Source organism: Monodelphis domestica, chromosome 2, assembly GCF_027887165.1.
Source record: "Monodelphis domestica isolate mMonDom1 chromosome 2, mMonDom1.pri, whole genome shotgun sequence".
In the NCBI taxonomy this organism is placed as follows: domain Eukaryota; kingdom Metazoa; phylum Chordata; class Mammalia; order Didelphimorphia; family Didelphidae; genus Monodelphis; species Monodelphis domestica.
In genome coordinates, this window is record NC_077228.1 from 409,756,711 (window position 1) to 409,779,676 (window position 22,966).

The 22,966-nt window shown below is 35.1% G+C and overlaps 1 protein-coding gene across 4 annotated transcripts in view; it reads right to left on the reverse strand.

The window, feature by feature from the left end:
* The window catches only part of HBS1L (HBS1 like translational GTPase), a 135,468-nt gene that overhangs the window by 36,612 nt on the left and 75,890 nt on the right, over positions 1–22,966 (reverse strand). For all 4 annotated transcript variants that reach the window (XR_008916679.1, XM_056818832.1, XM_056818835.1 and 1 more), the window contains one exon: positions 5,328–5,587. Coding sequence is in view for 3 of the 4 variants with exons in the window: in XM_056818832.1 (XP_056674810.1) it covers positions 5,328–5,587 (260 nt within the window). In the remaining variant the exon portion in view is untranslated. The remainder of the gene's footprint in view (positions 1–5,327; positions 5,588–22,966) is intronic.

Below are 22,966 nucleotides of genomic sequence, written 5' to 3' on the forward strand. Positions count from 1 at the left end.
GAGCAGGATTAATGTATAAATAGAAAGAATGATTGGGTCAAGGTTGTGAAGGGCTTTAAAAAGATAAATAAGAAAGCTTATATTTAACATTGCAAATAATGAGGAGTCACTTGACCTTGCTGAAGAGGGAAGTGATGTAGTCAGATCTGTAATTAAGAAAAATCACTTTGGAAGAAGTGTGAAGGATGGAGATACTTGGAAAGACACTTGAGGCAAGGAGACTGATTAGGAGGCTACTAGAAGTGAAAAAAGACCTTAAAATAAGGTGGTAGTTGCATGAATGGAAGAAGCAAAGGGAAGAAGACAGATGAAAAATATGTAGAGGAGATATTAACAAGAAGATTGGACTTTGGATATGTAGGATAAGAATGAATGGGAACCAAGGATAACTTCAAGGCTACAAACTTTGGGGGGCCTGGGAAAACGTTAATACTTTTGACAGAAATAGGGAAATCTAGATTTGAGCTACCTGGCATGGATCTTTGAAATGTCCAATATGAAATTAGTCACATATGCCAGAATGAAATGTGATGTACAAAACTAAGCAAAGTTCTCCAAATATGGCCCAACCAGGGTAGCGAATAGGAGGACTCTCATCATCGTCTTCTTTTATGATGCAATTTAAAGTCTATCTACCCAAGTAGTAGTTAAGGATATAAATAAAATCATCTAAAAACAAGAGTTGTCAACTATATATCAACATAACATCCAAGGTTGTGAGTCTACTGGTACGCATATAGTACAGGCAGTAAGTAAAAAAAAGACGCATTAAGAGTTTATTATGTGTCAAACACAACATGTTAGTTAAAAGCTAATTAGTAAAATGGTCAGTGATCAAAGGAAAGGTCTTGTCTAAGCCAAAATATTTACAGCAACATTTTTTGTAGAAATAGAAAAGACCTGGAAAGGATGTGCATGAGAAGAATGACCAAACAGATAAATGACAGGGGAATACAAACTGTGACAGATCCTCTGAAGCTAGAATTGCCTTTGAATACAGGCATGTTCACAAACTAGGCCTCTCTGCCTAGCTAAATTAGGAGGCTCAGGCCAGGTTAAGTATATGGTGCCAGGCTATGGTTTAAGAGTCAGATGCAATTGTTAGCAATTAGGGCACTCAGTGTCAGCAGACAGAAGCTCATCTTTTTCTCCAAGGAAAGACTATAAATCTGGGGCCATGTATAGACAGCATTATGTGATACAGGTCTAATCTAAGGACTTGAATAACAGTCTGGAAAGCTGCAGAGGCTTCTCATTCAAAACGGGGGAGGGGATGAAGAGGATTAGAATCCGGAGGTATCCCTCTCCCTCTCCCTCTATCTTGAGAAGGCAAAGGGGAAAATTTCATCTAAGACTGGATCCTGAGCATTATTATTCAAAATCCCTCTTTGAACTTGATCACCCTCCCCCCTCAAAGATCCCAAGATACCAAGAAGTGTGGCAGAAACCTGAGAAGAAGCAGCCCAGCCCTAACAAGATCTCATACAGCTCCCTGACACCCTGGATCTGGACATTTGCTCTGCTGTGACAAAGACCAGGAGTCACTAAACCTGAATCTCTGAGGTCAGACTGCCAAGCCAGAATCTCTCAACTTTGGAGGAAGGGAAAGGAGATTTAGACAGGGATTTCCTTTCCCCTCTTTCCTCTAGACCCTAACTTTTCGACATCTTCCTGTTTTGCCCCTGATCATAATTGTTAGAATAAAAATTGTCATTTATCCTAAACTGACTTCCTTGTGAGTAAAGGGAAATAGTCACAGTGGAAGAGGAAGAGAGTTGATTTCTCTCTCTTTCCCCAAGGGAAGAAATTCATCTACAAGACCAGTTATTAGAGGGGAGTAAAAGGCAGAGTTAGTGGGGAGACATATTTGAAGAGGACTGAAGGGGTGAATAATCCACCTCACCTTCCTTCTACCTTTTTGGGGTATATATCATCAACTCCTTCTCCATAACACCCAGACCAACCCTCTAATACAATTAGAACCTAGGAGGTTACATCAGAGAACTGGCCATCTAGCCTTCCTTAGAATTCCACAGTGAAATAATCTAATCTAAAGGGAAAAGCAATATTAGTTACTCTGCCATATACATCATGAGCTATATTTATCTAAGCAGACACTCAGACCTTCCCTGAGGCAGAAAAAAAGGGTCCTAGCTAGATAGCCCACAGTAGATCTTAAAACATGTGAGGATACTCCCTATCCTCACCCACTCCTGTCCTGTCACAGCAAATGTGCCCAAAGCTTCAAAATAGAGAGTTACAGAAGCAAGACTTTCATTTCATTTCTCCTCCTAGACTTTTTAGACTTGCTATACTCTTTCTCTTTTCTCAAGCAGGCTAAGTCAGTGAGAAACAGCCAAAGCAATTCATTGACCTTTCTGTTCCTTCAAACTGCTGTGCAGCAGTGCTTGGTTTACCCTTTCCAATCAGCAGTGCAGCCTTCACCATTCTATGGGATCCAAAAGGAAATCAGAAGCATCTGTCTGTATCTCCCACACTATGAGGTGATTTCTTATCCTTGCCATGCTTCAGATTCTATTCTTTTACTATTCAACACATCCTTCCCCCAAAATTCCTAGGTTTAACTTATACCAACTCTGTCAAGCCAGGCAGAATTCAAAGACTGGATATGAATCAAGGAATAAATTGTTATAAATGTTAACTTCTTAACAAGTCATTTATAAATAGCTGTTAATCAGGAAAAAGTTACCTACAGGAATATAAGGTACTTTATTTAAAAAGTCATTCATAGATATTAAGACTCCTTTGGGATATATGAAATATTCAAAAGTTTTCAGAGACCAACAAGGAAATGACTAGATGGTGTTTGGGATCAAGGGTCACTGGCTGAAGTGGCCTAAGGAAAAATATGAGTATGAGCTTTTTCTACAATAAATACCATGAATCAGCAGAGATGTATTCATTAGTTCACAACACACAGAAATGGCCCAAAAGAGATCAAGAACTGAAAAAGAATGTTCTCCAAATATAGTAAGAGAACAGACTATTATAATGCCTCAGTTGAGAAAACATCAAGAGCAGCCATCTCAGGGGCACAAAGTAGAGGGCAGGGGACAAAATAATGCAGAATATAAAGACAGTCTGGGTCAAATAATGCACTAAGGGAGACCAGTCAAGCTGGTAGAGTAGAAAAAGTAAGGCAGCTTAGCTCTCCTGACAAGATCGAGGATAAGCCTCAGAACAAGTGATGAAAAATCAAAGGAGCAATCAAAAATGTTATCTTTCTACCACAAGGTCATAAATTTGACCCAAGAGTAAGTAACTAACACAATAACTAAAAGAACCCTGAAATGAAGCAGGATTTTGGGGGCAAACCCTTGGGAGTTGAAGGCTGTGGCACTGTGGCTCCAAACCAGGAGAGGGTTTTTGTAAGCCAATTGCAAGGGCCAAGATGGCTATTATGTTGGTGTTGCCACTCAAAGTCATAAGAGGGGACCAGAGGGAATTTGGGAGAGGGCCTCAGAAGAACAACTTATAATATCAGCATTGTAAAATTGAACAAATTTTAAGAAATCTGATAAATGCAGCGATCAATAATGATTTCAAGGGCCAATGATTATGAATGCACCCTAATTCCTGAGATGATGATCTAATACATAGAAGAGAGACACATTTTTATACATGACCAACATGTTGTTTTACTTGGCCGTGTTTATTTGCTGCAAGAGGTATTTATCTTAGTGTTTGTTTTATTTGGGGTGTGGGGGATAAAGTAAGCAAAATGAATTACAAAGGAGGAAAAAAACTTGGGGGAAAAAATCAAGGTGTGTGTCTTTATGGCTTGTGCTAGATCCTTCTGATTATCAGAGAAAGGAATACACAAGGATTCAGATAATTTCCTATAGTAGAACTTATCATCACAGTGACACAATTAATTGAGAAATATAGAGAATATAGGATCCTGCTATATTTCTTCATCCAGTATTAAAAAATTGTATGGCTTACCCATAGAGCAAAATGTAATCCTACAGGTTCTATGGGGATATAACACGTATTTGTTCATATAGTTCAAATTCCCCAAGAAAAACAACTGCAGAGAGAATTTTGTTCAACAATCATCTTATCAATATCAAGTGAGGCATAAAATAGGGAAACAAGTGATTGACAAAGGTGTTCCCAAAGGTCACTGAGAATGCTGAACACAGTCCAAGGGGAAGAGAAATTCTCTAAGGACAGTGAAGTTTTCAAGATGTTCTTTTTGTAGATGACATGGTAATGAATACATCAAGTCCCAGACTACTACATGCTCTCCTCAATAAAAATGAATGCTACTTAATAGATACTGGTCTAGCTGCAGCAATTCCAACAATGGCTTGTGAACAATAAGGGGTGTAAAAGACATCACACAAAAAATACATGATGGAAAAAAGTAAGTAGGCCAATCTTGTAGCATGGGCAAGGGAAAAACAAGATGAATAACCTAAATTTTGTACTGGCAAACATGAAAGGTATCTAAAGCATTGAACAGAACTCTACAAGGAAGATTACTATGAAAACAAATCAACAGTGAAGAAATGATCAGAATACTGCAGTTTAAGAATATAAGCACTTTAAATTATTTTTCAGATATTTAAATATCTAAGAGGAAACATAGTATAATGAAGAAAGCAATAGACTATGAGTCAAAAGACTCGAGTTCCAGGCACAATTCTACTATTAACTAAACATAACTAAGAAGAAATCACTTCATCTCTGTTGTCCTCAGTTTCCTTATCTGTAAAATCAAGAAGTTGGTCTAGGTCGGTCACATGTCAAATACTCAGGACAATGTAGCCTGCAACATTCCCCTAGAGCTTCTTGCCCTAACCAGATTAAAATGTAAATGAGAAATACTTAAACAACATAAATATACGATAGAAACATAGATGATGTCAATATGTTCTAGACTGCACATGGTCTGCAGGGATCTACCTATCTTAAATGGTATAGTGGTGCCTGTTTCTTTTTGAGTTCAGATGATTACAAAGATCCCTTATAGTGTGAACTGTCAATATGGACTGGACAAAATGGTGTGTTTTGAAATGTAGAAAAGCTAATAAGATGTACTATTCAAAATATGTTTTGCAAGGGTGTTGCTGTGCCTAAACTAAGAAGGAACGGTATGTGACTTTCCTGCTAAAGATGGCAGTGTAAATCTTGGGGTCATTTGGTGGTGGGAAAAAAATAAAGCAACATGATATGTCTGTTTCATATTTCACATATGACTCATCTAAACATTTAGACTGGCATCTAGTTTCCACTCTGTTGAAAGACAACAGGTTAGGTTTAAAATGTATAAGTTGAAGCTGAAAGAAGAAGGGTATTACCAATGACCACCAAGTTGAGCAGCTGCTTTCCCCCTTGCCTCTTCTCCAGTTCAGCCTTCACATCTATTTGCTGCTTCAGCTTGTTGGACTTTTTCACTGGTGTTGGCGTTGTCTGTTCTTCTAATGCCTGAATGGTGTGGGATGGAAGAGCTGATTTAGAAACTGGTTCAAGAATACCAGAAGAAGCAATGTTGGAATCTTCACTAGGAGGTCCTTTATGAGGTGTGTGGACGCTATCGCCATTTTCTTCAGCAGTCACTCTATGAAAAGCAGAAACAGGAAAGTATTGTTATTGGAAACCTGAGAGAGTATCTTCAATATCAGAAAAAAGACACAGAAGTATTCTCTCTTCAGTCCTTTGCCTTCCAAACCAAGAATGATCACTAATAAGTAGCTAAAGTCTGTTAAAGTAGAAATGATAAAAGTGAGACCCACAACCACACAAATGCACATTTGGAATATCCCACAAGAAAAACAGTCTGCCTGAAAGATAAGAAGAAAATATCCTGTATAATAACTGACATCCAAATTCAAACCCATCACAATGACTATGTTATCCTGTCTCAAGAAGAGTGGCATGAAGATATTTTGAGAAAAAAGTATTAAATATGATATTGAGATAATTAACACAATACAAAAAAAGTACTTCTAACTTTGTCTCCTAGTAAGTTAAACTGAAAGGACAGAACCTTGTGATATTTGTCTATATTTTACCTTAAAAAAAATTATTTAATGCTTATAAGCTGACTAGGGAAATAACCTTTATAATGATCCTAATTCTTCAATATCTCTTGGCAAACTCTCTAGAGTACCTAGAACAGGGCTTCTTTATCCTATAGGAGGTCAATAAAGAATTTATGAGCCACCCTATGATAAAACCTATATTTGTCTGTCTAGTTAAAAATAAAATCTGGTTCAGGAAAAGCATAGTTTTCCAGCTGCAGGTAACTGAGAAAGGGGAAAGTTATACCCACTCTGACCTGGGTATAGCTATTTTTCTGTGTTGAGGAAGATAGAATAGTTTAAGGTTACAAAAATTGCCACCATGATGGAAGTCTAGTAGCATCCACTGGGACACAGGAGTATAAGTAAAATGAACTTTGCTTTTTCTCCCATAAGATATAATGAAGAAAATAAAAAGAGTATCTCACTAAGTTACCAGACTAGGGCTCCCTTGTTCTGCTCTTAGAGGAAGAAACAAATTGATGATGACTACAGGGTTACTAAATGTTAATACAGCTCATTCCAGATGGGTTGTATATCTGTTGCTAGAGACCTAGACTCACTGCAGCAAGAAGGTGGAAGCACCAGATTCATAAAGGCTATACCAGTAGAACCCAAACTTTGACATACCCTATGAAGCTAAAAAGGCTTTGAATGCTGGCTTGTTGAAAAATTGGATGTCCCTCAGCTTAGCTAAATTTGGAGAGGCTCATAATGAGGTTAAAAACAGATTTTTTTTTGGTAATAAAAGAGAATCTAGATTTGTGAAAGGGATGTGATCTGTATCATATGGAATATAAGTTCCTCAACAGCACTAACATCATCAATGTGCATAGCACACTGAAAGTACTGAAAAAATGTTAGGTGATTCAACTGAAGGCATACTGACAATCCCTAAGCATGGAGAGAAGGAAAAGGGATTGACATTTTAAAGAAATATAGCCACTCTTAAAAGTAGAGCCACAAAGTTTGCTTTTACATCTATACACATCAATAACAAAAAAAAATTAATTTTGGAGTTGATCATGAAAACTAAGGAAAGTAGATGGACAGAAGAAACTAATTCTTTGTGTGTGGAATATAATTGCTCAACAGATTATCTCAAAATAATGGAATGAGGGGGATATATATCAAATTCCTTTGCTTTGGAGCATTCTGGTTGATTGACTCACAATGAAAAAGCAATTTTTAAAAAAGATATTTTGAAATACATATATATGAACACAATTAGCATTAAAACTAACACAGAGCTCTAATTAACCAGAAAGAAAAAAAGTCTACTGTAATTTTTCTAGGTGTCTGTGGTTCATGGCATTTGAAACTGACAACACAAAGAATCTTCCAGTTCATTCCCTGAATTTTACAAAAGAGGAAAGTACGGTCCATACATATAAGGACACAGATAGTGATGGAGGCAGGAGTTGATCCTAAATCCTCTCTGAATTTAATTCAGAAATGAGAAACAGCCTATTCTCATTTTAAATTTCATTTCCAATTATACTGACTAATTCAAACAACTACAATTGTATAAAATTAAAGGCCAGTGACTAAATTATTTCAAATGCATCAAATTCATATAGGTTTTTAAAAGTATATATTAAAATTAATTTGTAAATGCTAATAAGGAATCACATAATAAAAATTTTGAAATAAAAAGCCTAATGTGTACAAGGACATGGGCATACAAACACCCAAGCATGTCAGTTTTTGAAAAGTAAAGAAGTTCTAAATTTGCCTCAACAAGGCTAATGGTTTATGATCTACGCATAGCAGAAATTTACTATTCGTTGCACGAACAAAACACTATTTGTTGCATGAACAAAACTTCCTTCTAGTCTTTTTGGTGTCACTTTATATTTTTCTTGTTCAAATTTTCAGTCATGCCCAACTCTTCACAACCCCATTTAGAGTTTTCTTGGCATTTCCTGCTCATTTTTACAAATGAAGAAATGGGGGCAAATAGGATTAAGGGCCTAGGATCACATGGCTAGTATGAGACCAAATTTAAACTCGGGTCTTACTAATCCCAGACCTGGCACTCTATCTACTTCAATTGCCCAATCACTTAATATAATCCCTATCTAATGAGCTTTAATGTCTCTAAAAGTATAATTTCCAGAAGAGAGATGTTTTCTCATGGAAGTAGAGGTTTGAACTTTCCTTTAGAAGTTCTCAAAAGTGTAAAAATCTCTTCACTTAAATAAGAGGACTAGAATTCAAGGTGACAGTCACAAACCAGTGTGATATTTACTTCTTTTATGTAACAAATGCTAGCAGGGCTTACCTAGATGCATAATCTTGAGAGGCATTACTGTTCCTAGTGTAGCTGAGAATAAAGGTTTGCTATGTGGCTAAGCTCCATCCTAAACAATGCTGGTTCCTTTTGGTTTAGCAGGCCTCATGGAAGCAGAGAAGAATTTTCTGTGACAAACTTTTGGTATTACTGAAATAACTGATACAGTTCTGTGTATCTGTTTTTCTGAGACCAAACCAAGCTGGCAAAATAGGGGTTATTTGTAGGTTTACAAGTAGGCATATGTAAAGATTTTTTTCCTTTTTCTATAAAAACTAAGCATTTTCTAAAATTTCAAAATTCATTAAAAGGTTTTGATTCAAATGTCTTAGTTCAATTGACTAAAACACTTTAATTTTGTGGGTTTGAACTATAGGGCTTCCTTAGAATATTTTACTATGGTCCTGCCCTTACATAATGAAAAGGAACTCAATTATTCTAAGTCTACAATTTTGCTTTCCACAATTGTCCTACATCTGTGTCAGTTCCAATACCTGGAAATAGGGCTTGAAAACAGATATTAAGAGAAAGTTAAGAATCTAAATCTAACTTGGCTTGAAAACCTATGTGCTCACTTTGGCAGCACATATATTAAAACTGAAAACCTAGCAACTGATCCATATCCAAATCAGTTAGGATTAGTGACAGATCCCAGAAATGTGGGTCAATCATGTAATAAGGAATAATTAAGGAACCTGGAAGTAGAATTCCCTGAATTCAAAACAAATATTAACATTTTTTTACATTTGATTTTTATTTTATTTTTTCTCAATTACATATAAACAAAAGGTTTCTAAAATTCTGAGTTCCAAATTTTCTCTTACTCCATCCCCCAGCTCCTCATTTAGAAAGCAGTTTGATATAGCTTATACATGCACAAGACATGGAAAATACTTCTACATTAGCCATGCTGCAAAGTAAAATGCAAGACCAAAAATACCCATTAATAATAAAAGTTTTAAAACCTATGCCTTAATATATATTCTGACTTAATCAGTTCTTCCTCTTGAAGTAGATAGCACTTTTCATCATAAGTCCTATGGAATTATCTTGATTCATTGTTTTGCTGAGTAGAGCTAAAATATTCTCTGTAGATCATTTTACAATATTGCTGATACTGTGTAGAATGTTGTCCTGGATTTGCTCATTTCACTTTGCTTATGTTCACCTAAGTCTTCCCAGGTTTCTCTAAAAGCATCCTGCTAAGGGGAAGGTACATGGCTCAGGAGATAGAGCCAGGCTTAGAGATGGGAAGTCCTGAGTTGGAACTTGGCCTCAGACATTTCCTAGCTGTGTGACCATGAGCAAGTCAGTTAACCCCAATTCCTTAGTCCTTACTGTTCTCTTGCCTTGAAACTGTGTCAATTCTAAGAAAGAAAGTAAGAGTTTAAATAAAATAAAAGCATCCTGCTTGTTGTTTCTTATAGCACAATACTATTCCATCACAATTATAGACCACACCTTGTTCAGCCCTTTCCCAGTAGATAGGTATCCTTTCAATTTTCAATTTCCAATTTCTTGCCACCATAAAAAGAGCTGCTATAAATATTTTTGCATGTATACGTCCTTTTCCTTTTATCTCTTCAGGTTACAGATCTAATAGTGGTATTCCTAAGCCAAAGAGTATACACAGTTTTATAGTCCTTTGAACAGCTTTAGCTCTCCCAGAATGGAACCATTCACAACTTCATCAACAATTCATTACTGTCCTAATTTTACAACATGTCATTTTAATTTTTTGTCATAATAGCCAATGTGTGAAGTGATAGCTCATAGCTATTTCAATTTGCAGTTCTCTAATCAATAGTGATTAAGAGCATTTTTTTCATGACTTTATAAAGAGAGCTTTGACTTCTTCAGAAAAATGAGGAATGATTCGGGTTCTTAATAATTTGACTCAGATTTCTATATGTTTGAGAAATGAGGACTTTATCAAAGAAAGCTATTATAAAAATTTCTCAATTTCCTGTTTTCTAATCTTGGCTGCATTATTTTTGTTTGTACAAAACTTTTTTAACTTGATGTAATCCAATTTATCCTTTTTACATCCCATAACGCTCTTTTGGTCATACTTCTTTTATCCATAAATCTGATATATAACATATTCCATAACCACTAATATTTTTATATCAGTCTCTCAGTAAATCATTTACTCATTTAGAATTTCTCTCAGCACACACTATACGATAACAGTCTATATCTAGTTTCTGCCACAATTGTATTCCAGTATCCCCAGCTATTTGTCAGTGATTTCTTGTGGCAAAATTTTGGATATTTGGGTTTCTGAAACATTAGATTACTATGATATTTACTACTGTGAATTGTGTACCTAGTTTATTGATTTCATTACTTATCCAGTACCAGATAGTTTTCAGGATTGCCACTTTTATAGTACATTTTGAGATCTACTATGGCTAGGCTGTCCTACTTCATTTTTTTTTAATTCCCTTGTTATTCCTGACCTTTTAATCTTCCAGAATTATTTTTTCTACCTTTTTTTAAAAATAATTTGAATAGAATGGCACTTAATAAGTAGCTTGGGTAGATTTATCATTTTTACTATACTGGCTTAGCATATTCATGAGCAACTAATATTTTCTCAATTGTTTAGCTTTGACTTTGGGTGGAAAATGTGCAATTTTGTTCATATGGTTTCTGGGTTTGCATTGGCAGGCTAACTCCCAAATATTTTATATTGTCTGCAGTTATTTTAAATGGAAATTATCACCTCTTACTACACCTTATTGATTTAGATGGATTTTTTTTTATCCTGCAACTTTGTTAAAGTTGTTTATTATTTCAATTAGTTTTTTAGTTCATTGTCTAATATTCTCCAAGCATACCACCATACTATTTGGAAAGAATGGGTTTTTACTTATTACTTATTCTAATTTCCTCAGTTTCCTTTGTTTTATTGGTATAGCTATTACATCTAGGGCTATATTGAATATGTTAATGGGCATCCTTACTTCATTCATCCCTGATCTTAATGGAAAAGCTTCTGGCTTATCCTCATTAGAGATAAAGCATGGTGATTCTTTGAGATAGATACTATTTGTCATTTTAAGGAAAGCCCCATCTATTCCTGATTTTTACTGTTTTTCAATAGTATTGTTTTGCATGAAGATATTTCTGCATATATTGAAATAATCACATTATTTCTGTTGGTTTTCTTATTGATATGGTCAATCACGGTGACAGTTTTCCTAATATTGAAAACAGTCTTGGATTCCTGGTTTAAAACTCACCCAGTTTACTGCTTCCTACTGGTTGCTGATGCTGGTATATGATTACAGTGTGTATGATCTTTGTGAGATGTTGCTGTAACCTCCTTGCTAGTGTTTTATTTACAATTTTCAACCATATTTACTAAGGAAATTGGTCTATAGTTTTATTTCTCTGTTTTTGCTCTTCCTCATTTAGGAATATGGTAGGACTCCTTTGTCTATTTTGCTAAAGAGTTTGCATAGGATTAGAATTATTTTTTAAATGTTTGGTTAAATTCAGTTATAAATCCATCTTGGGATTTTTTCTTAGGAAGTTCATTTATGTCTTGTTCAATTGCTTTTCCTAAAATACAGTTTTCTATTTCTTCTTCTATTAATCTGGGCAGTTTACATATTTTAAAAAAATATTTATCCACTTAAGACTGCTAGATTTATTGAAGAAAATAAATCTAATAATTACCTTAATTTTACCTTTATTGATGGCAAAGTCTCTCTTTTAATTCTTTGAGTTTCCTGTTCTGCTTCCAAGCCCCAAAAAGCGGCTTGTATTTTTAGTTATTAGTTTAATGGTTTTCTTAATCTAAATTTTATTGGTCTCTTTTAACTTTAAGGATTTAAATTTTATGTTTGAGAGATTTTTAATTTGTTCTATTTTTCCTTTTAGTTGCATGCTCAGTTTATTGATCTATACTCTCTTTTACTGATAAGAGATATAAAAATTTTCTGCTAAGTACTGCTTTGGCTGTATTTAATAAATTTTAGAATGTTGTTTCATTGTCATTCTCTTTCATGAAACTGTTTTCATGATTTGTTCTTTGATCTACTCTTTAAGGATTGAATTTAGTTTCTAATTAATTTTTTCCATTTTCCACAGCTTTTTATTTAATTTTTATTTCATTATGGGCTGAAAAGGATGCAATTAATATTTCCACATTTGTCTGTGAGGTTTTTTATGCACTAATAGTCATTTTTGTAAAAGTGCTATTATAGCTGAGAATAGGACATATTTCTATTTCAATTCAATTTTCTCCGAAGATCTAACAAATACTTTTTCTAAAATTCTATTCATCTCTTGATCTTATTTTATGGTTAGATTTATCTAATTCTTAGGAGAAATTTGGGGTCCCCTATTATAGTTTTACAATTTCCTTCTTTATCTTTTCCTTTTAACAAATTGGATTGAAATGTCATTTGGTGCATATGTTCACTACTAACACTGTTGTTCATCTTTCATTTTTTGAAGAGAACTAAGGACATTAGTGGATGATGTCTTGACTTGGGAATAAATTAGATTTAAGTGAAGCAGAGTTGCACAAAGTCATAAGTCTCATTCTCTCTTTCAGTTAAAGAAGTCCGATGAAAGACAAAAGTCAGGATTACTGGAGATGGCCCAGGATGCAGTGGATGAATTTGTTGTCTTCAATGTCTGGACAAACTCTACAACACCTGTTTCTGCTGCTTTCTGAGTAACTGGAACAAATTATTCTCTTTGGCCCTACCACCAGGGCAAGTCTTTAAATGTCTGGAGTATCTCCCTAATTTACCTACAGGTTTGAATGTGACTTGGCTCATCTGCCAATATGGTTTTACTGGGGTGTTGGCAACTGTGAATGCTAAAGCTTCTTGGAGCCCAAGTGACATTTAGGCAAAAAGTGGACCCCAAAGGTGGATGAGTAGCCCTGAAAAGGGCTCAGCAAACTCTCAGACCAGAGCTGCTAGTCCTCCCAGAATATCCAATACATTGATATTGATATTTCATCGTCTATGGTACCATTTAGCAAAAAGTAGCTTTCCCACTTATTAATCAGGTGCAAATTTGCTTATGTTTTGTCTAAGATCATGTTTTCCATCCCTGCCCTTTTTTTAACCCTCAACTAAAGCATAACAGATTCAGCTCCAGCCCTTTATTTTTACTGCGTCTGTTTCAAATGTGCTTTTTATAAAAACATATTGTTGAATTCTGGCTTTTAATCCATTCTGGTATCCAATTCTCTTTTATAGGTGAATTCATCCTATTCATATTCAGTTATGATTATTGTGTATTTTTTCCATCCTATTTTCTTTCATTTCTCCTTCTTTCCACCCTGTTCTACTTCAAAAATCTGTTTTGTGGGGTAGCTGGGTAGCTCAGTGGATTGAGCACCAGACCTAGAGATGAGAGGTCCCAAGTTCTAATCTGGCCTCAGACAATTCCCAGCTGTGTGATCCTGGGCAAGTCACTTGACCCCCATTGCCTAGCCCATACCACTCTTTTGCCTTGGAATCAATACACAGCAGTGATTCCAAGACCGAAGGTAAGGGTTTAAAAAAAAAAAGGCTGTTTTGCTTTTCACTACTACTTTCTTTAACTTCTCCTCCCATCTATCACTCTCTCTCCCCCCTTTCCTTATCCTCTAAACCCTCCTACATTACTGAAGAATAACCAATTTCTATATCAACATGAATATATTATTTCCACTTTTGAGCCAATTTCGATGAGTAAGGTTCAAGTATTGCTTGCCATCCACTAATCTTCCCCTCCGTTGTCTGCCTCCTTTATGTGAAATAATTTTCCCAATTCTTCTCTCTTCCCCCTTCTCCCAGTACAGTGGTACCTTGACACACAAGTTTAATACATTCCATGGCCAAGCTCATAACTCATTTTGCTCTTGTGTCAAATCAAACTTCCCCATTTAAATTAATGGAAATGCAATTCATCTGTTCCAGCCCCCCAAAAAAACACATGAATTTTTTGTTTTACTACATATGCTTTTAAATATGAAAATGTATTTTATAAACAACAAATATGTTTCTAGGTAATAAGAAGGTAAAGAAATAAATTTGCTTATGAGATGCTTACTTTCAAGGTCAGGTGAAGATGCTAACAGAGAAGGTTTTCATTTTGTGTGCTATTACTTAACCTAACTTATTCTCTACACACATACTACTACATTTAAATGCAAAACTGACCTTACACATTATTTATAATACATAAATTGACTGCTAAAATCAATTGTTACTTTTTTACTTAATCATTTCTTCATTGAATTTTGGCTGTTTTGCCACACTTTCTTCGATTTCATTTGAGGACATTTCAACAAAAAACCCATGGAAGTTTGTTTCTTCCTCGTTTTCAGAATGTTTCAATAATGTGCGAAACAAGTGTTGTCACACAGCTCCAATGCATTACCTGATGCAACGTTTTCTGGGTGTGTGTTTTCAATAAACAATTTTTTTCCCAAATCCTCAACATTTCCTTAATCTCACATGTACTGATTTTGCTTCATCCACCTTGGACTCCTCCCCACTAATTTCCTACAAAGTCTCCATATGCTGCTGCTGCTGTAACTTCTTCAATTCCTCTCTCTTCATTTCCTCATTATCTAGTGGAGGGTGGTGGAAGCTTGTGATTCAAATATCCACTCGTGACTTAAGGCAAAAAATCCTGATCTTGACAGCTCGTATCTCACCACTATACATCTTTCTTCAGGGAATAATTGGTTGATTCCTTCAATTTCTATTTCACATTCTGGTTCTAAGATTCCAGGGCAATTTTCCTTGATAATTGCTTGAAATGTGATATTTAAGTTTTGTCTTGTTTTGTTTTTGATAATGGCTTTTAGACAGTTCAATTTTTTTTTTTACACTCTTGCCTTCTGTCTCAGAACTAAGTATCAGTTCAGAGATAAAAGAGTGGTAAGGCCTAGGCAATTTGGGGTTAAGTGACTTGTCCAGGGTCACATAGCTAGGCAATGTCTGAGGCCACATTTGAACCCAAGACCTCCCAACTCCAGGTTTGGCTCTATATAGTTCAATAATTCTAAAATATTCTCTCCTAGATCTATTTTCTAGACTTGTTTTCCCAATGAGATACATCACATTTTCTGCCATTTTTTTTCATACTTTTGGGGTTTTGTTTCTTGCTGTCCTATAGAGTCATTAGCTTTTACCTGCCCAATTCTAATTTTTAAGGAATTTTTTTCTTAATACCTCTTTCATTTTAAGACATCCTCTTCAATGCATTTCTGTGACTCTTCTACCATTTGGCCAATTGTGTTTTTAAGGTATTATTTTATTCAATATTTTTTTGTGCCTCTTTTACCTAGCTGTTGACTTTTGGTTTTTCCAAATTTTTTCTACCTCTCATTTTATTTTTAACATCCTTTTTGAGTTCTTCGGGAGTTCTTGTTGGGCTTTTATCCAATTAACATTTTTCTTTGAGGCTTTGCTTGACATCATTGTCTTCTGGATTTGTGTCTTGATCTTCTGTTACCACAATTACATGTTGTAATCAGATTCTTTTTTTTTTTGCTTACTTCTCAGACTATTTCCTGACTTTTAACTTAATCTTAAAATTGATCTTTGCTATTAAGATGGAAGGGGCACTGTCCTAAGCTTCAGGCCTTTCAAGCACTCATATTCAGAAATAGCTCTGGGGGAGAGGAGGGTCTATATGGTTTCAGTCCTTCCAAGGGAGTATGACCTAAGGAGAGGTGTGACAATTTCTTCTCCTGCTAAATACTATTTTTTACCTATAAAAGAACCTTGTACCCCTGAAGAAACCAGCTCAGGCACTCATCCTGGCTCTGGGACTTTGACCAGGTCCCCTCCTCTCCTGCAGCCACAGTTGCTAATGCCCCTCTATCTCATAACTATAGCAAGGTCTTTATTCCTCCATGAACAACCACAAGTACTCCCCCCTTTCTCTGGGACTCAATCATGGCTCCTGCTCCCCTATGACCACAAGTACTATTGCTCCTTTTGGCCCTAGAACTATGTATGGAAAATGCAACAAAGTCCTGAACTCAAGGCCAGTAAAGGATCCCCTAAAATCTCCTCACTAGCCATCTAGCAAGCTGACTGAGGCCCCCCAACATCCAGGGGCTGTGAGCTCCCAAAGTTAGGGCTTCACAACCATCAAACACGGGATGAGACTTGCAAAGGGGAAAAATGAAGGAATCTGACAAAACATCTTTTTTTACTTAACTCTTCATATTCCTAAAGATTTACCAAATAGCAAGACATTTTGCTGAGATAATCCTAGTTATTTTTATGCACCATTAATAACTGTGTCACAAGAACAGAATGGCTCACTCCATCAAAGTATTTTAATATGCAAACTGGGCCAACAATATAGCATTTTCTAATTTCTTTTACAATCATTTTCTATGCTGTACAACGAACATTTTATATCCTATCAACAATTATCTGCACCATAAAATGTAAAATTGTATCATGATAGAACACAAATAAAATGATGCTTTTTGTTATTGTTCAGTTGTTTAGTTGTGTCTGACTCTCTCATGGTCCTCTGAATCCTGCCAACATCATCCATGTTATTTTCTTGGCAGAGATACAGGAGTACTTTTCCAAATCCGTCTCCAGTGAATTAAGGTAAACTGAGGTTAAGTGACTTCCCCAAGGTCATACAGCTAATGTCCGAGTCCAGATTTGAACTCAAGTTTTTCCTGACTGCAAGTCCACAGTTCTATCCACAAAGCCATCTATCTGCCTGTATAATAGAATAATGCTTAGAATTATGCAATTCCTTCACTCATTATTTCCTCTTTTTTAATGTCTCTGTTTATTCACCACTTTAACTCTACTTCCATTCTCTCCTTCTCTATTCACTTAATATGAGAGACTGGAGCTCTGTTGGAGAGAGAACTAGATTTATACCCAAGAATTTAAGTTCTAGCTCTTGGCTTCAGTTTAAAAATCCTTGTTGAACTTTATGTTCTCAAAGGTACAAGTGTCTTCTAACTAAATCTTTGATCCACCAGCACAACAATGCAAGAAGGATGACATCTAGGGGCATAGGAAAATAATTATAAGACATTGTTGAAAAGTGTAAGTCTAAGTTCAGTGCTGGCATGCTTTTGAATGTTTCTGTCTATTTCTACATTTTCAAGGTCTGAATGTATAAATGTTGATTAACCTCTCCACTGATGAAATGTATTATGCTTTAGAAGATGGTTTAGCAAATTGTGGTGGCCAAAATAATTCATCACTTGGCAGTCATTTTTCTGATGATCTGCTAAATTCTGATTCTGATGACTAGCTAAACTTAGCCAGAGTAATGTTTGGTGACAGTCAACTGCCAGACTTCTCATATTCAAAGCCTTCCAGCTTGGTAGAAACCACTAAACCTTGTACTGCATTCAAGAATCTAGGATAACCCAAATGCCATGATGAGGCATCCAAGCAGAAATTGGTGCAGAAGTCTCTGATTACCATAGGAAAATTTACCAAATAATATGGCATCAGTTCAAACATCTTGGGATAGTCAATAAGCATTTCTTATGTGCTATGCATGGTGGGAAGTGCTGGCAAATAACATTTCCATTTCTCAGAAAGAGACTGAGTTAAACAAATACTTTAAAAGAATCCTTGTAAATTCTAATCAAAGAAAATTGTAAAATAAGTGCTGAGTTATAATTATTAGCACAAAAATATAACAAATTGTTTTTTATTGCTTTGTTTTGACCTTTTTGTTGTTGTTGCTGTTTTCACCAGACCTGTGATTTTGTTAGGGGGTTGGAAATTTCATCTGGTAATGCAGATCAACATCTTCTCTGCAACTTAGAGCCTCAGGGACTTGCTTGAGTCCTGGACAGTTTAAGGGACTTGTCCAGTGTCACAGATTAGCACATGTGAGAGCAAAATGTGATCTTAAGTCTTTCTTGTTCTGAGGTCACCTCCCTATCAAATGTAACAGTCCTCATAATGAAACAATATAGATTTATTTTTACATTCTATACATATAATTTAGAAATATATCACTGCTCCTTTTAGAATTTAAGGTAAGCTTTTTCAGTTTTTTTTAGTAGAATTTGTACTTTTCAGCAAAATGTATATTCACTGAAATAGGCTCATACTTCTCTACAGTATTACTTTTGATTGTGTATATACATTATAGGAGTTAATAAGTCTTAGTACAGTGATGGAGGACATATGCACAGGTGCCAAAGATGGTGCACAGAGCATTCTCTGTGGGCAATCAGCCACCCTACCCACAACACACCCAGAATTCATTACTAGAAGGCAGAGGGACTCGAGTGGAGCTGCTCCTCTCCCCCTCTCCAGCATGCCTGATGACATTTTTTCATATTCTCTGACCCTCTGCCCAGCAATCAAAGGGAGCCCACAGGGGCTAAGGTGGGTGGTTCATAGGTGACAGAGATGGGGTGGGGGGAGCAGAGCACTCAGGCCACTCCCCTGCCCCTCTCTACACTCTCTGAGGACATTCTTCACTTCCCCTACCCCCTCTGCCCAGCAGTCCAATGGGAGCACTTCCTCCTTCACCTGTGTAAGGGGGGGGGGGGGGCAGGACATGCCTGGTAACGGCAGGGGGCATGGGAGTGGGGGAGAGGACCAGCACTCTATCTCTAAAAAGTTCACCATCACTTATCTAGTTAAATAGCCTACTAATAAAAGTAAGAAAACAACTCTAGAGCAGTTAAATAATTTGACCAACTGTCAAAGAAATAGTAAGTAGCAGCAAAAATTTGAACTCACTTCTGACTATAAATCATACGTGTAGTGACTGTGAATTTAAAGAAAACTGCAATATACTGATTGGTGACTACTGAGATGATGAGAATACCCTTGTTTCTAGCAACCTGAAAATACTCATTCACTCCAACCCCATTCTAGTAAAAATGCATGTGTGGCACACACACACACACACACTCACACTCACACTCTCTCTCTTATTCCCTCCCTCCCTTCTTTCCTCCCTCTGAAAAACTCCTCCAAGGAAAAAACTTTTCTAACAAGTTTTCAAATTGCTTCAACCTACCTTTTTTATAATACTCACACACACACAAAAAGGAATATTCTTGTTTGATGTGACAAAGTGATGTAATGAGATTTAGCTATAATATTGTATAGTATCTATTTTTATTGCTATGTAATCATTATTTCAAATTGAGGTGTTTCAAGTCTCTCTCCTCATTTCTTTGTCCTGATAATTCTCTTACATTCACAATCCCAGAGCATCTTCTAAATCAGGACAGAAACTGTGAGTGACAAACAAGAACCAGCTTAAGTCAATTATGTCTGTGGACAGCAGGACAGCATCCTTGAATCCTTAGGTGATCCCTCTTGAAATGAGGTATGGAGGTAAAAATTTAACCAAACTCAATTAGATCTTCCCATCTACATCTCCAAGAGCTATTAGAATCTTATGACCAGATATGACTCCCACCAACTACCATAAAGGAAACAGGGAGAGACCGAGAGAAAATTAATTCTTCTTCTTCATTAGATATTTAACAATTGGATATGTCTAGGGAAGGGATTAATGATGGGCTTTCAAAACTGTATTTAATGGCTCGACAATGAATGTCTTGGTCACTGATCACTGAGAGAGAATAATGACTAATTAATTTACTGGATATTGCTAGGTTGATCAATAAATTTATTTTCTTACCAAGAACCCATTCTTTCAGATTATGCAATCATCAGAGTAGTATTTTTAGTATTAGTATTTTATCTTGAAATTTTCCTAAACAATGGAGCAAAAACATCTGTTACATGGATAACATGATTTAACACATAAAGTGATAAAATAAGCCAATATGAAAATAATTCAATTTATTGGAAATATCATGTGAAGTTCATTTTTATTATAAGGAACTATGTTGAAACATAGAGCATAGAAATGAAATAAAATAGAAAGGTGTTTGTCATTTTTTTAAAGGCAAAAAGCACTAGTCAAAGAATTAGAAGAGTTGAGTTTGAGTGATCAGACTCAATTATAAAGTGATATAAATCATTTTAGCCATCAAAAGCAGGGGCAGCATGATACAGCAAAGAGCATGGAACTTACAGTTATACCCTAGCTCAAACATATTTATTATATTTATTTATATATTTATATATATTTATTATATATTATTTATTAGCTAAATGACCTAGATAATTAATTTAACCTCTCTGAGCTTCAATCTCTTCATCTTGAAAAAAGGGGAAATAATATTTGTACTTCCTAATTTAGAACCATTGTAAGGAAACCTTCAAAGTGCAATATGAATGAGTTGTTACCATTCATGAATATGGGGGATATATACATATATATCCATAAAATAAAGAAACAATAACATTCAGAACCATATTTAAACATAAAAGTATAAATGCTGACAATTTGAACAAGGGATATGATTTGAGTAAAATTACTCTAGAAGGTTTAACAAAGATGAATTTTGGCAGTAAGAAAGGAAAAAACATGCTTTGGCATAGAGGAGGTAGAAATGTATTCTAATTAATGAGTAAAACATGTGATAAAAAATGTGATTACTAAGAGGTGGAAGTAAATGAATAATGAATGACAAATGGTAAGCAGTATTTAGGATAATCACTAATCTTAATTAGTCCTCAGCCTACTACTTTCCCCCAAGATATAAATGAAATACTTATTTCTTTATCTTCCATTGGCCATTGCTACACATTAGGACCATACAGGGTCCTAGAGAACTATGTAACTGCTAACATTACTCCAACTCCCTATTCTCTAGGGATCATGGGATTTAGAGCTCCAAGAAACCTTAGAGATCATATAATCCAATACATTAATAAGTTGAGAAAACTGAGGCCTAGAAAATAAAAGTGATTTCCCCAAAGTAATATAAATTGCAAATAGTGTTCAAACTCAGTGGTGGTCTTTGTAGGGACTTGGCTTTTGCTACTAATGTCTGATAGGATAGCTACATATATTCTGGAAAATGGCATTACACTTTTTGTTGGCAGAATTCTCAGATTTCCAAACCACAAGACTTGGAGAAAGGACAACACAGAAGTAGAGGTTGCCCTAGAGAGAAGCTGTGATTTTTTCTATTTTATATCATCCAACTATTGTAACAGTTGAGTGGACCTAGCAATAAAATGGAAATAGCTGTAACAGGTAATTACAGAGATGGCAGAAAGTAAGTTTATCATAATTCTTGGTAATGTAGGTTATTTCAAGATCAGTCAGGAAGCAGAAACAGTTATCTATCTGTACATCTAGTGGTATGGTATATCCATATATTATGGCTGCTGACATTCATTTTACATTTTTACCGGATTATTTCTGATTAAAAAAAAAAGTTCACATCAGAAGTTTACAAAGTACTTTCCCCATAGTCTATAAGATAACTAAACAAAAATTAAGGAACTACTCAGAGTTATAGAACAAAGGAAAGAAAGTTTTATCTATGTATTGAGGATGATTATTTTGGCAGTTGTACGAATGGTTCTGTATACTACAGTATACTATTTGGAAACCTATAATATGTACATAGATATAACTGTAGACAGACCACTAGCTGGATTATATTAATTTATTCAAATAAACTCATATTCTAATATACATTAAAAAGAGTTACAATGCTGAATAACTGTGTAATAACAAAATGTCATTTCATGGCATTTGCATTATGTAGGATGTCATTTAAAAAAGGAATTAAATGCAAATGATTTTTCAATGTCCTATGTACATAAAGGGTCATGGCTAAGTTAAAAAATAAACAATAAATTCATTAGAAGGTTCTTGTGAGACATTAACACTTTAAGAATGGTTTAAAGACTAAATAGAAGTTGAACTAGTTTTCACTTGGACAGTAATTCATTTTATCTGTGTATTTCAAGACCTAATGGGCCCCAGCCTTTCTAATCTTAAGGGTTTGAGGCCATACATAGATGTTTTAATAAATAGGCACTTTCTGCAAAGAATTTAAATATATGTATTACTTAATTGTTATAAATTGGATTACCAGAAAAACATAAGCAAAAACAATCACATGATTAATTTGCATATGCAAGATCTTACTTCAAAGCTGTTCAGAAATCAGTCATAATCAGTGCCCCTTCTATAATTTTTGTCCTTATAGGATTGAATACAATGGTAGATTTTAGTGTTTTCTTTATCTATTTTGAGGAAAACTAGTTGAAGACTCATTTTCCACAGGAAAAAATGATTGCTCAAAGACAATTAAAGGTTTCTAAATGTCAATTAGGTAGAAACATTCAAAAAATTATACAAGTCAACAAGTCAATTGTAAATTTATGCTGTGATTGCAAATTTAGTAATTTTTTAAAAAGACAAAGTTCACTCCATAAAGAGTAAACTAAAACTAAAATAAATGCATTTCCCTTTTCATTAATTTTCAAAAATACAGTTTAAAAACAGATAAGACAGTTCAGTTATCTAGCATAGTATAGACAAGGAGAAGAGAAACAAAGTTAAATTGAGGACACCAAATAATGGAAGTTTATTTTAAGCATTTTGAAGGAAATTGCTAACATATGTCATATAACTTTATTATAAATTAATGATGGATTTTTGCATGCGGCTTATGAATTGGTCTCATTATTTTATAGTAAATAACTCCTATTACACAACTTCCTGAATTAGTAAAATGAATAGTACATATTGA